The following is a 14,792-nucleotide window of genomic DNA, read 5'->3' on the forward strand; positions in this document are numbered from 1 at the left end:
TGAATTCGCATTCGAGTACATGAAGCCCTTTTTGTGAATACACACGCAGCAAACTCCTCCCAACGATCCCCTAAACCCGCGTAGTCCCGTAGTTACCACTCGGAGACAAGACAAAACTGAGAAATAACTATCAACGCCAGCTGCTGTCTCCTCCGCCATTGCTCTCTCACTCACTGTCTCTGGTTCCTAACTTCCTATGTCTAACTGTCTACACACGCAAACACACACAGCGATCCACTTTCAGTGCATGTATAAGCGTCAAGCTAGCTCTTTTTTAGTTATCCTTTGAAGCTCACAAAAAAGTAGGATCAGACAAGACTTCTTCCGATGTCTGATCACAAAGCAGGCCGTATGAACGACCAGCTCTCAAATCAAACCTCAATCTTTGGCCTTAAACTCTGGGTGGTTCTTGGCTTTTGCGTTGGAGCTGCCTTTGTGCTTCTTCTCTTCCTCATCTCTCTCTGCTGGCTCGCCTCAAAGCGCTCCAAAACCAAGACTTTACGCCGACCCACGATCCCACTTGTCTCCAAAGAGATCCAAGAGATCAGAGTCGACCATGCCCGCTCCAAGCCAAGCAGGACTCAAATCCAAGCCGTCCCATTTCCTGAACCGGACCCAGTTCCCGGAATTGAAAGGCAGGCTCTGCTGCCACCTCCGGAGGAAGAGAGCCCGGTGGGATACCACCACAGGATTCACATTGAGATTGGAAAGGACCATAGGATTTCTTATCCTGAACCGTTTTATCGGTCTTCTTCTTCGCACGGGAGTGGGGAAGGTCGTGGTGTGGATCATCCGGTGGCTATGGTGGTCCCTGAAGTTTCACACTTGGGGTGGGGGCATTGGTATACTTTGAGAGAGCTCGAGGCCTCGACCAATGGCTTTGCCGACGAGAACGTCATCGGCGAAGGTGGGTATGGGATTGTATATCACGGTATTTTGGAGGACAAAACTCAGGTTGCTGTCAAGAATTTGCTCAATAATAGGTGTTTTCTTGCTACCTTCATCTTTTTACTACCTTTAGAATGCACTCTGTTTTTGGGTACATTAGAGGTGGAATTTGGTGTTATATTAGAATTTGGGGCTTCATTATATTGAACCAATTAGGTAATGTTAAAGATTGATGAATCAGATATTTGGGTATCCTGTAGGGGACAAGCTGAGAAGGAGTTTAAAATTGAGGTTGAGGCAATTGGCCGGGTTCGGCATAAGAATTTGGTGAGATTGCTTGGTTACTGTGCTGAAGGAGCTCACAGGTACTCAATTATTGCCTAATTACTACAGCTTCCTTATTTGTTGAACTTTAGCCTTTGGTATTGCAAGCTAGTAGAGTGTATTAATTCCCCGTTGGAAATACTATTAAGTTGATGTTGTATACTTTCATAAATGAGGTTAGATATATCATCTTTACGTCTTGCGGATGACTGCTTGTTTGGTTATATGATAGGATGCTTGTCTATGAGTATGTAAACAATGGGAATTTGGAGCAGTGGCTTCATGGGGATGTAGGGCCTTGCAGCCCTCTTACTTGGGAGATTCGGATGAATATCATCCTTGGAACAGCAAAAGGGTATGATCCAAATCACTCACATCTGAGCCTTATTTTTTCATGTTCATTCATTTCCCTGCATCTCATCCACTGCATTGTTTCACTGGCCTCATGTAGGCTAGCTTACCTTCACGAGGGACTGGAACCCAAAGTTGTTCACCGCGATATAAAATCGAGTAACATTTTAGTTGACAAGCTGTGGAATGCAAAGGTTTCAGATTTTGGCCTTGCCAAGCTCCTCGGCTCAGAGAGTAGCTACATTACAACCCGTGTCATGGGAACATTTGGGTATGTAGGGCTGTGTTTATATATGAGTCTGCGTGCCAGTGTGGCTAAAGAGGCAACAACAGTCATTTTTTTTGCTGGTTTTGTAGCTATGTAGCTCCTGAATATGCAAGCACAGGCATGTTGAACGAAAGAAGCGACGCGTACAGTTTTGGGATTCTTATAATGGAAATAATTTCTGGAAGGAACCCGGTTGATTATAGCCGACCTCCGGAAGAGGTTCGCACAATATTATTAATATTGCTTTGCTTCAAAGATACTAGAATCAGCTGAAAAGCTTTTCTAGGTTGGTCTTTTATCATCTTTCTTCTTCCATGTTGCTTTTTTAATTAAAAAGCCAAGAATTTTCAGGTCAACTTAGTTGAGTGGCTTAAGAATATGGTCGCTAACAGGAATCCAGAAGGAGTATTGGATCCAAAGCTACCTGAGAAGCCTACTTCAAGGGCATTGAAGCGGGCTCTTCTTGTGGCTTTACGTTGTGTAGACCCTAATGCAGAGAAGCGGCCAAAAATGGGACAAGTTATACATATTCTTGAAGCTGAAGACACCCCATTCAAAGAAGTATGTATGCAAATCTGCTCAAAATTCATTTCAAATTCAGTCTAATACATACAGGTACACTAACAATGCTCGGATCACCTACTATCCAATCAATTAGTCATTTCAACAAATAATCTATATTTAAGCGGATTAATTAGGAAAACGAATCTAAAATCTGGCTAACTCTTATGTCTCAAACGGAGTGAATAATACTTGATGCATATGATTTCATGAAATTTAAACAATGTATTGCTTCTGAGCATTTTGCTTTCCTGCTTGTTCTTTTGGGCAGATATTTGTAATCCATTACTGTTATCACAACTTCCATTTATCTTGTTTGGTCCTTTCTTGTAGCTGTTTACTGATCTGGTTGTGAGTATCTTGTATTCTTGTTTTAGGAACGTAGAGTTGGAAGGGACAGAGGAGAGGCCAACATGTCAACAGTGCAAAGGATGTCTTGAAGGCCCCTTTGATGTGAATAATTCTTGATGCATATGATCAAAACTGTAGGACTTTCACGAAAGTGGGGTGCATGCCACTGAGGCAAGATGGCGACATCAAGAAAAAATGTGAAGGTCCCTTTCCCAGTCTATAATTATACTAAGACTTGCTTGGCTGATTATGCCCCTCTACATAGCCAGCAAAAATAGCTACGTGACAGTAATATGATTATTTCTTTTTAGGAAGCGATTAGTCATTTGCTTAGCTTCTAAAGAGAACAATCCAACAAATTACAGAGTTTCACCTTAAAATTGCCAATGTGGTCAAGAAATTGAAAACTGTATTAGACAAGAAGAATCTATTGGACAAAAGAAAGACCCCATCTTCTGAATTTCATATGCAATGCTTCGTTTTAACAAAACTCAATTAGTGCCGTGTATATCTAATATCTTAGGCGCTAATGAAAAAAAAAAAAAAAAAAAAAAAAACCACAGCACATCTCGTGTAGTTTTTTAACAGTTCAAATTTAATTTCAAATTTTTCATGAGAAAGGAGGAGTGAAATTAAATTTGGACAGTTGAAAAAACTTTGACAGCAATTAAGCCAAATTGCTAATATAATTTTCAGCCATAATTATCTCAAAACCTGAAATGAAAGTAACGACATCAATCTCATCCAAATAAATGCTCCGTGTGGTTCAAAGTATAGAAGAGGAAGGTTATTACAGCCATGAAAAGAGAGTAGTGGCCAGTATTGCCCCAAACAACCATCGCAGTTGCATTGGCCTACTATCCAAGTAAGCAATGTTGGAAGAACCTGGTGATGATCCAGATCCTGCAGCAGCAGGTGGAGGCGGAGCAATGGGAGGGACGTCGCAAGAACCAAACGTAGCGTTTGCCTGCTCATATATAAACAAGGGTCAGATTACAAGTTAGCCTTATAGCCTCCCATTGTATTCAATCTTTTCTAGAATTCTTTGTTACAGACTAAGGGAGAAGAAATAGTTGGAAACCTTGCAGTAGGCAATGTTGTCACACCCACAAGTCAAATGACCGTTTGCTTCATCTACAGCTTCGGGGGCTCCTCCACCATCACTCCTCTGCCACAAAAAAAGTCAATATATATAGCAGATATGACTCTCTTGAAAGAACTTACATAACATAACGAGTACAAGCCAATACCTGGTAAAAATCAACAGCAATGAAGTTTGGCCACCGTTTACCATCTGCTTCATAACATGTTTGCATCATGGTAGTTAATGGAGTAGAATTGTCGGCGCAAGCTTCAGAAGCATTGGGATTAGTAGGAAAATAATTCTGAAGAACCAAGGATATTGTCTTTGTGTTCATGGGCGACGATTCAGCACGACTTGGGCATGAACCAGCTACCATCCCTTCATCTCCATCTGATATTCCAGTACACCATCAAAGATTCAAAATTGATTGATTCTTCACCTCTAGTTAAAGAAACAAGCACACTATTTATTCTGTGGCAGAAGAACTGATGGGTCCAAACACTACTTTCTTTCTTTCTTTTTTTTTCCCTTATGCTAGATTAAACTTTTAGTAAATCTTTGGTTTTTAGAACATAATCTACCTGACCAAGCACTAATGCTTCAAATTTTCAGTCAGTAAACAAATAACAGGCTTTAGGAAGAAAACATAATACTCACACTGACTTTCTACCACATAGTTCCACTGATAAGCAATCCCCTCGGAGGCCTCCTTGGATGATTTTGAGGTGAAGACCACCAACCGCTGATTCTTCTGGATCATATCATCGACTGTCGGCCAATTGGTGCCGTTCTTGGGCATCTGTGACAGCGGGAACCAGTATTTACTAAGGCCAGATGCATTAAAGACCTTTGACAAGCCCTGTGAAGATGTCACATAATCCTCAATAAAAATGGTGACAATCTCCGACGGATTTGCTTCTAAAAACGCCTGGATCTCTTTCAGCACGTTAATGGCAGGTTGCTGAGAACCAACAAATTAAGTTAGTGCACGATGAGTTAGAGGAGGAGAAATTATACTTAGCAAAGTTAACGACCCATCCAAAGAGGCTCTTACAAATGCTGTGTAATTGAGACATTTGCCGTCAAAGGAGTGACATAACCAAATGTCATTCTCGAAGTCATACATATCTAGCATCAGCCCTCGAACGCCATTCTACAAGAGAATACACACACATCTTTATGAAAAGTCAAATAAACAAACAAAATAAATCAATATATATTCGCCTAAATATAAAACTAATGTGGTAGGTTCTCACCAACCATATTTAAATAGCAGAAGTGACATGATTTTGGTGGGTTAGTTGGTATGCTTACTTTTTAATCCCCGCGCAATTATAGCTCGCACAGCAAATGCATTGGCAAAGTCTTAGGTCCGTTGGGTATTATCATATATGTGATTTATTTCAACACGTCTAATTAAAAAAATAGTGATTTTAAAAAGCACGATTTAAAAATGTGATTTTAAAAAACGTAATTAAACGTTTGATAAAATAATAATTCGATATTTAAAATTATAGTTTAGTCTTTAAAATCGTGCGTTTTTAAAAACGTGTTCCCTCATCTACGATTTGAAAACACAGATTTTTTTACGTTTTGAAATCACAATTTTTCAAATTGCACTCTTAAACAATACGGCCTCGTTCGGTACATAGAATAAGTATTCTATTAGGAAAATAAATAGTTATTACTAGGAATAAAAAATAGTAGAATGAAATAGATATTCAAATTCCTTGGTTTGGTAACAACACATATAATACAATTGGAATTGAACCAAAATTACTAAAAAAACCCACATAGTTTCTTATTTTTCTAAAATAACTCATTTTTTTTTTTAAAAAAAATAAAATTGAAGATGTTCAATATGTGGCCCGTCGGGCCACCCACATATCTAATGAGTTCTTTATTTATTTATTTATTTATTTTATTATTATTATTATTTAAGTTTAGTTTGAAAAAATAAAAGAAAAATATGGTTTTTTTTTTTTGAAAAGGTTGTCTATTTTTTCATGAATAGAGGAATAGCTATTATTTTTTGTAAGGGAATATTTATTTCCATAAAATAACTATTTCTAGAAATAGGTATGTACCAAATAAAAGAATGACTATTTTATTGCATTTTAAGGGCCTATTTCGCAAACTAAACAAGACTTACATAATTTTTTGCGATTTGATTTAAAATAACACTTTATATCCGTGAAATCGTAGTGCTAAACACACTTGAGTAATTCTATAACTATAAGTCTATTATGTGTCACTTTTGTGTCCTTAAAAAAATAAGGTGACTTTAAAATCACAATTTAATCAAAATTTAATAGTGATCAATTACAAGCTAATGATGATTTTAAAAGTCAGCTCATTTTTTAAGGGACACAAGAGTGACATAAGAAAGATTTCTAACACTATTCAAACACACTCTTATTCCGTGACGATTTGATAACAATTTTGAAAACATTTTTAAAATAAAAGACACTTTTTTTAAAAAAAAATGATTAATAATCAAATCAAACGCAACTCCGTTTGATTTTTTTTTTCTTAAAATTAAAACATTAACAAATACTCTACAGTAGAAAAATATTCAAAATTATTTTTATTATTACGACACGTCAAAACACTTTTTCAAATAAAAAATAAAAAATAAAAAATAAAAAATAAATTACATTAACAAACAAAGCCAAAGCTTAATTTTGAATTATGGACCACATCAAAAAAACATTTTTCACCTTTAAATCTCAAAAGTCAAAAACACATTTTAAGACCATTATCAAACATACCCAACTACCCAAGCTTCCTGCCGATAAAAGGAACGTACTGTGGTACTTTTCTCCATCAAGACAGTTTTCTCAAATTTACAAAAAATAAAAAACAGTTTAATAACACTCTAACAAAGTATTTTTAAAAATTAATATCGGAAAAGTATTTATCTAAAAAACGCCTCTGATGTTGATCTTTCAGAAACACAGTTATATGCATACTTAGGAGAAACAGAAACTCACATTGAGTTGGCTGGTGACCGAGTCTTCCTGGTTGGTAGGAGAGAGTAATGGATAACCAGTCGCGGACTTTGCACCCAACAGAGCGTACGAGTTGTGGGTCGTCAGCCATGAGTACTGGTTATATGGCAGGCCTTTCACCTAATCACACACCAAAACCACAGCATGCCAGACATATGTTATTCAATCAGAAAACAACCACCCAACAGAACAAATAAACAAAAACGAAGAAAAATAGACATACTTTTGATGTGGGGTTCAGTGGTTGGACCCGAACGCATCTGGACCGGGTGTTGCCGCTGGCATCGCACTTTTCGCAGCGTAAGCCGGAGTCACATTCACTGTTGGACGAACATGTCTCTCCGATCTGAGTCGAAGTACATGAACCAGAATTAGAATTAGAAACATTGATTATATATTAGTAATGGAGCCTAGCTGTTTGGGAGTTTAGGGAAATACCGTGAGACAGGAGGAACAGGAAAAGAGACAAACTGCTATGAACAGAGATTGGACTTGGAGATTGATGAACAAGTTTATTCTCTGCAATATGGAAAACAAGGTGTCTGTGTTAATGACACTCAAAATAACATGCATGAAAGCTGTAGGAATGAGATCAAGGAGATTGGATATGCCTTCATTAATTGTGGCATCTGGGTTTGTTCTGATCGAGAGGGAGAGAGAAAGGTGGTTCTCTCTCTCTTCTGTAGCAGTATTTAATCTTAGGTGCAAGGATTGACTTTGGTTCTGTCCCGAGGAAGGTGAAATGAGAACATGCGAGTTTGGTACGAGAGAGGGAAACGTCAAACGCGTCTCTAGCTTCCTATTTACTCGTCCGTTTTCTTCGTTATACAGCGGCTTAATTTGGCCAAAGAATTTCTTTAAGATATTTTAAACAAAAAAAAAAATTGTACGTTTCAAGGTTAAATGTGAATGTATTGATTAAGAAAAAGAGCAGTTAAGTGCAAATTAATGTTGTTTTATGCTAATATTAATTTATAGTCCGACATCCGTTTGTGTAATTTGTGAAAAAGAAATAACATGAGATGAAGATATATATTAGCAATAGCCCATCTATTCATCTCATTTATAAAATAAAATAAAATAATAAAATAATTTTGTTTAACAAGTGTTAATTAATTGAATGAAGCGAAATTAAAGAAAATAATAATTTTTTAAAATGTCCAAGATTAAGTCATAGACACAAACACAAGATAGTTTTCAAACACATATGATATGCCGCCTGAGATAATTTATTTACAAGTTTGAAGTTTAAAAACATTAATAAATGAATTATATGTGCTAAATAGGGACGAATTTAAGGGGGCCAAGGGCCCTGGCCGGCCCCTCCAAAGGTCTAGAAACAATTTTAAAAAAAATAAGTGTACGTTTTGAGATTTTTCTGACAGAAGTCTTAGAAATCTTTGAACTAATTATTCTATTTCAACCCAAACTTCTTCTTCTTCTTCTTCTTATTTTTATTTATATATATATATATATAGGTCAACTCAAATATATTGGGAATTAAATTATAGCCAGCTAAAATTGACACAGCCTCACCACGAAAGAATTTTGGAAGGAATAATGCTAATTTTCATATATACAGCATATATATTATGATAAAAATAATGAAGTCCAGGCTTCTAGAGAGATAAAATCTACGTGAGGATATATATATATATATATATATATATATATATATATATATATATATATATATATATATATATATATATATAGATATTATGATAAAAAATAAGTAGAAAAATAAAATGGTGAATCCATTAATATCATACAATATCGTGTTTGCCGAATTCTAGCTATGACCCGATCGAGTTGTCTAAAGTTGTCCCATTCTTCGTTACTATTCCATTTTAAATTTACCTTGTAGCTCTGCAGATCCTAGTCAAAAGAAAACAACCCTTATATTTATATAATATATATAGCCCTCGTGTGATATGGGATTACGTACCCCATCCACACAATTTCTCCGATACGCAATTGTTATAAAAGCAAATCGTAACCAAATTGAATTGGGAAGAATGAATCATCTTACGACTATCAGTTGCGTCTCCTGCGATGACAAAGATGGAAACGGAAAAAATTGAAGAAAAAATAAAATAAAATAAAAGACTACAGAAGAATTGCTCAACGAATATGCCAGGGGTGGTAGATGAGCCTAACTGCTCTTGAACTCAGTTCCCTTAAACTCGATTTGAAAAATAAATGAAACATAGATTAAAGTTAAAATTTTTCTGAATTTTAATATTAATATTTTTTTTTATAAAACTCCAATCGTGCTTGAGCAGCTCTAGTTCAATTGGAGGCTTGGCTTGTTAAGCTAGTCGAGTTCGAGCCAAGTTCGAACTTGGCAAGGCTCTTAACGAGCCGAATTCAAATAACCTTTCAAAATTCAGCTCGAATTCAAGCTTATTTTCTATCTATTCTAACCGAATTTAGAAAGCTTGGTTCAGCTCGAATACATCTCTTTACATGCATCTATGACAAGGGCATCATCCATGAGAACGTAGAATTGTTCTTTCATGTGCGCCATAAAGGGAGAATGATCTTTTCCATTTCATTTAACCGGTTAATGTACTCAAAGGGATAAAGTGGTCCAAAAAAAAAGAGAAAATTATCACTTTACGTCTTTACCCCTCTAAATGCATTAACCGACTCCTCTCCATTTCACTTTTTCTTGGCTATCTATTTTCTTTACTCCGCGGCTCTTAGTGGACCTTTATTTGGTCTACAGCTCGCTGGGCCCATTCGTTGGGCTTCTATTCTAAAGTCTCCCACATTCTCTTGGACTACGGGTGCAGCCCAATGAGAATTAAGTGAGGCCTTATTCCAGAAGCTAAACTCATTCAACAATTCATTCTAAAAGACTAAAATTTCCAATAGGAAAGTTGCAATTTGAACCGAATTCAAATGAAAATCGGCTGGAAATTGGAATCTTGAAACCGTGTGAAATTTTTGTTCCTCTTATACTTTCATGGGCAGCTCCGCCTGTGCTCTGCTGGAGCCGACTTCAAGAACTGGAGCAGAGCGCCCCTGGCCTCGTCGAGCGGAACACACTATGCTCTTTGCTTGCTCCGAAGAAGATGGCTGGGTCGCCGTCCTACATCAATGTATGGTTATGAATTTATTTTGCACTGTTGTGTATGCCATATATGCAACCTGGCCTCCTGGTTACCTTAATTTTTCATTTTTGTGTTGCCAGTGGCCATAATAGTCATTCACTTGTTTTATATGCGAACATGACAGAATTAAGCAACGTAATTAAAAAGACATCTTCAACTTAATTTCTTCGTACCACCCTATAATTCTCCTAGCCTCCTAGGTTAAGTTTTGTCGGTCGTTATTGGTATTAAATTTCTCCCAATTCCGGAGCTTCCTGGATGAATGATAATGAGACAGTCTAGTGGGCAGAAACTATGATTTAAAGCATTGTTCTAACTGAGTGGCATGTAATTTTGGAGGGTTAAAACTGCTGCTCAGCATGTTAGAATATATAATGGGACATGATTTCCGAGATTTGATTGTAATAGATTGTAATCTTTTATAATAACATTTGATTTTCAAAAAATCTAATTCATTTCACTGTAAATACATATTTATTTACCCCAATGTCCTATAAATATAATCATTTTGTATTTTAACATCATCATATCATATGAATATGAGCAAAATGTACCCATTACGACTTTATTTTATGAATATTTATAGATCGAACCATATAAAATTTATTGTTTTTATTTTCTTTTTTATAAAATCTGATTATAGGCCGGATTACCGTCAATTACAGTCAAATCTCTTAAATCATATCCCATAATATATTATATTATAACAGTGCATGTATGGTGAAGTAAGGAATATTGAAACTTAGTTTGTGGAGGCCAGGTGGGCAATCTAGCCTATCTTCTGCCTTAAAAAGGAGAAACAACGCCATCTTCTCCCTCTTTCACGTTAACAAAATGGGATAATTAAAGGGAAAACGCACAATAAATGGCAATGAATGTGGAACTTCTTTTGCAATTGGTGAACAATCATAGTCTTGTCACTTTAATTTAGTGGCCGGTCCAGACATGAAAAGTGAATATTTTGTGTTTTCTACTTTTTTATAGACAAGCTTAAATATTGTTTTCCACAGGTGAGCCATCGATCTCTCACCCATGGCTACTCTAACTCTGCAAGCTCTTTGTTCAATTCTACTGACTATATCCCACCTCTCCTCCAATTTGGCAGAGACTAAGACATATATAATTCACATGGATTCATCAGCCATTCCCAAAGTCTTCTCGAGCCACCAGAGCTGGTACTTGGCCACCCTTTCTTCCATATCAGTCAATCTCAAAACAACCACCACTACCACCTCTAGACTGATCTATGCTTACACCAGCTCAATTCACGGCTTTACTGCATCTCTCACTCTTTCCGAGCTTGAGGCTCTACAGAAGTCCCCTGGCTATATTTCTTATACCCATGATCGTCCTCTTACCATGCACACAACCCACACTTCTCAATTCCTTGGTCTAAGTTCTCTCTCTGGTGCATGGCCATCTTCCAATTACGGGCAGGGTGTCATAATTGGTTTAGTTGACACTGGAATTTGGCCCGAGAGTGAGAGTTTCAAAGATGATGGAATGACTCAAATTCCATCTAGATGGAAAGGAGAATGTGTGCCCGGCACCCAATTCAATGCTTCCTTGTGCAACAAGAAGCTTATTGGCGCTCGGTTTTACAACAAGGGTCTACTTGCTAACAATCCCAACGTGAACATTTCCATGAAATCTCCCCGTGATACGAGCGGGCATGGAACACATACTTCATCCACAGCTGCAGGCAACTATGTAAAAGGCGCATCCTTTTTTGGTTATGCCACTGGTACTGCTAGCGGCATGGCTCCACGGGCCAGAATAGCCATGTACAAAGCAGCTTGGAGATATGGGGTCTACTCATCCGATGTTCTTGCTGCAATAGACCAGGCAATTCAAGATGGGGTGGATATACTGTCCCTGTCATTGGGTTTTAGCTTGGATGGTAATTCCTTGGTTGATGATCCTATTGCAATAGCCACTTTTGCAGCCATGGAAAAGGGTGTAGTAATTGTTGCTTCGGCAGGAAATGATGGGCCTCTGTATGGTACTTTAAACAATGGAGCGCCATGGGTTCTAACTGTTGGTTCGGGTACTATTGATCGTAAATTTGAAGGGATCCTTACTTTGGGAAATGGTATGCAAATCACCTTTGTGTCCTTGTATACGGGGAATTCTTCTCTAAGCCAGCTGCCTCTTGTTTTCATGGATGGCTGCCAAAGTGTGGAGGAAATGAGGAAAAATAAAAACAAGATTGTTGTGTGCAAAGACAATCTTAGTATAGGCACTCAAGTAAAAAATGCAGAGTCTGCTAGAGTACTTCATGGAGTTGTCTTCATTTCCAGTTATTCTTTATCCGAATTCTACACACAAACCTCATTTCCAACAGCATTTATTGGTCTGCGAGATGGCCAAACTGTAATAGACTACATACAGAAGAACGGCAATCCAAGAGGAAGCTTGATATATCAAAAGACAGTTACTGGCACAAAGCCAGCACCAATGGTGGATAGCTATAGCTCCAGGGGGCCATTCCCCGGCTGCCCCATTGTCCTAAAGCCAGACGTCCTGGCCCCTGGCTCATTGGTTTTAGCATCATGGTCTCCAATCAGTGCAGTTGCTGAGGTTCAATCACGTCCTTTGTTTAGCAACTTCAGTCTTGAGTCAGGCACCTCAATGGCTACCCCTCATGCGGCTGGTGTAGCTGCCCTAATAAAAGAAGTGCACCCAGATTGGAGTCCTGCGGCCATCCTGTCTGCCCTAGTGACCACAGCAAGCTCATTAGACAACACGTTTAGCCCCATAAAAAATAAAGCAGACAACGAGCCGCCAGCCAGCCCTCTAGACATGGGAGCCGGCCACATTGATCCCAACAAGGCACTTGATCCTGGACTTGTCTATGATGCAACAGTAGAGGACTACATAAAGCTTCTCTGTGCAATGAATTACACGGCAACACAAATTAGAATCATCACAAGGTCCACACACAATTGTGTGAACAGGTCTCTGGATCTTAATTACCCGTCTTTCATTGCTTTCTTTAATGATTATGATTCGAATTCGGATGCAAAAGTTGTTCAAGAATTTTGGAGAACAGTGACTAATGTTGGAGAGGCATGGTCGAGTTATACTGCAGAATTAACCGCAGTAAATGGTTTAAAGGTGAAGGTGGAGCCAGAGAAGCTAATTTTCAAGCACAAGTATGAAAAGCAAAGGTACAAGCTGAGCTTGGAGGGGCCAAAATTTCTGAAAGAGGCGGTGGTCCATGGCTCTCTTAGTTGGGTGGATGACCGTGGTAAATATGTAGTGAGAAGTCCAGTAGCGGCGACAAACCTCGTGCCGGAATCTCTTTTAAAGGCATAGCTATGACTACTGCCAATGTCTTCAAGTGCTTCAAATGTTACTTTTAAGTTTTTATGATTACAGCCATGAGCCAACCCATATCAGAGATGTTGCATTTACACTAGAAAGCAAATTCCGATGATCACGAGGTCATCAACTATGGACCCTCCCCCTCCGTCCATGTTACGGAAGCTCACCTCACCTTATTGAAAGAAAAGATAATGCTATAGAAATATAAACTGAAAAGCGAAATAAAGAAAATAAGAACAAAGATTTTATGTGGTTCGGTTTATGACCTACGTCTACAGCCACAGAATAAAGCTCAAAGGGCTACATTGTTGCCATTATCCCTTAATCATTGACAATACAAATGATCTCTATTTATAGGGGATATAAATTTCCTACAAACCGGTTTGTAGGAAATTTCTGTCCATTTATAAGGATGTAGAGAGAATCCAAAAGGGTATGGAAGATCAAATCAAATCAGAATTGAATGTATTCAAATCTGATTTGATTATAATCGATTACAATTAATGCATAAATTAAATCTCATAATATCAAATCTAACAATATATTCTAACACTTATTACTGCAAAGCTGGCTCCAATTACTGGTTTTTAGGTGAAAGCTGTGCAGGTGGCCAGATAAGTTGGTTTTCAAACTCAAGTATGAAAAAGAGAAATCTATATAATCTCTATTTAAAGAGGCCAAGAGCCAGACTGCAAAATAGAAAAAGACACGCTGGGGGTTGGCCGGTGACGCCTCCTCCGATGGTTAAGTCAGTCGTCGTTTTTGAAAGAGAGAAAGAGAGAATACAATTAATGCTTATGCCAGAGTAGTGTTACCCATTTATGAAGGCTATTTATAGCACATTCCTTTTGTGAATTCACACGTGTGAACCTTGTATTGCTTGCAGAGCAAGTATGCATAGGATTTGACATGATTAATGATCATTTATGATATTTTGACCATTAGCATGATGAACTGGTTTGAACAGCGACGCGAGGCGCTGTTGTTCCCTCTGCAGCCAGTCACGATTAGACTAGCTGATATCATGTTTAATAAATGAGCATGGCTTGCCATAAATGAACATTTCTTCCTCTTTGAGCACCTTGATCAGATACTCAAATATCTAAGTGTAACCTCTTTAGATCCTCGGCATAGATGGGCCTAGTAAAGGGATTCACATGCCCATTAGACTCCATTAATTAATGGGCCTGGACTGAACCGTCTCCTCCGCAATACCGGTCCATCATCAAAGGTCCAGCTCAATAATTCAAAGTATAATTTCCCAACACTATATAATATTTGTTTAAAGAGGCCAAGAGTTATGAAAGATTTGATAGTTCTTGGCTTTCTCACTTTGGGAAGATGCTGCAGATCTTAAAAATATGTTAGAAGTCCAATTTGTGCCTCTGGACTTATCCCGTTACCTTAAATTCATATAATTAAGCCTGTTGGGGATAAATCTCACTCAACCCGATCCAAAGAGGAGATTCAAAAGTAAAATAGGTCCAAACAGATAAGAATAATGATAA

At 37.9% G+C, this 14,792-nt stretch overlaps 3 protein-coding genes across 4 annotated transcripts; 2 read left to right on the forward strand and 1 right to left on the reverse strand.

The window, feature by feature from the left end:
* LOC133863773 (probable serine/threonine-protein kinase At1g01540) lies at positions 1-3,123 on the forward strand. 2 transcript variants are annotated; one of them, XM_062299862.1, is made up of 7 exons: positions 4-983; positions 1,149-1,253; positions 1,445-1,567; positions 1,664-1,834; positions 1,921-2,050; positions 2,183-2,392; positions 2,770-3,123. In XM_062299862.1, exons 1-7 carry the CDS (start codon positions 328-330, stop codon positions 2,830-2,832), a joined length of 1,458 nt encoding a protein of 485 aa, XP_062155846.1. In that variant the 5' UTR covers positions 4-327; the 3' UTR covers positions 2,833-3,123. The 2 variants fall into 2 exon arrangements, with proteins under 2 accessions (XP_062155847.1, XP_062155846.1); XM_062299863.1 differs by lacking the exon at positions 2,770-3,123 and having other exon boundaries at positions 1-983; positions 1,921-2,117; positions 2,224-2,357.
* Positions 3,124-3,399: 276 nt separating this feature from the next.
* On the reverse strand, positions 3,400-7,602 carry LOC133863774 (PI-PLC X domain-containing protein At5g67130). The gene is made up of 9 exons (XM_062299865.1): positions 7,450-7,602; positions 7,277-7,357; positions 7,062-7,184; positions 6,821-6,958; positions 4,882-4,980; positions 4,485-4,788; positions 3,994-4,217; positions 3,825-3,911; positions 3,400-3,710 (listed from the first exon to the last, which is right to left on the reverse strand). Exons 1-9 carry the CDS (start codon positions 7,465-7,467, stop codon positions 3,534-3,536), a joined length of 1,251 nt encoding a protein of 416 aa, XP_062155849.1. The 5' UTR covers positions 7,468-7,602; the 3' UTR covers positions 3,400-3,533.
* A 3,375-nt stretch (positions 7,603-10,977) lies between these two features.
* On the forward strand, positions 10,978-13,358 carry LOC133863772 (subtilisin-like protease SBT1.9). The gene has a single exon (XM_062299861.1). The coding sequence runs from the start codon at positions 10,990-10,992 to the stop codon at positions 13,273-13,275; it is 2,286 nt and encodes a 761-aa protein (XP_062155845.1). The 5' UTR covers positions 10,978-10,989; the 3' UTR covers positions 13,276-13,358.
* Positions 13,359-14,792: the final 1,434 nt, after the last annotated feature.

The sequence above is a fragment of the Alnus glutinosa genome, chromosome 3 (genome assembly GCF_958979055.1).
Source record: "Alnus glutinosa chromosome 3, dhAlnGlut1.1, whole genome shotgun sequence".
NCBI classification, from domain to species: Eukaryota; Viridiplantae; Streptophyta; class Magnoliopsida; order Fagales; family Betulaceae; genus Alnus; species Alnus glutinosa.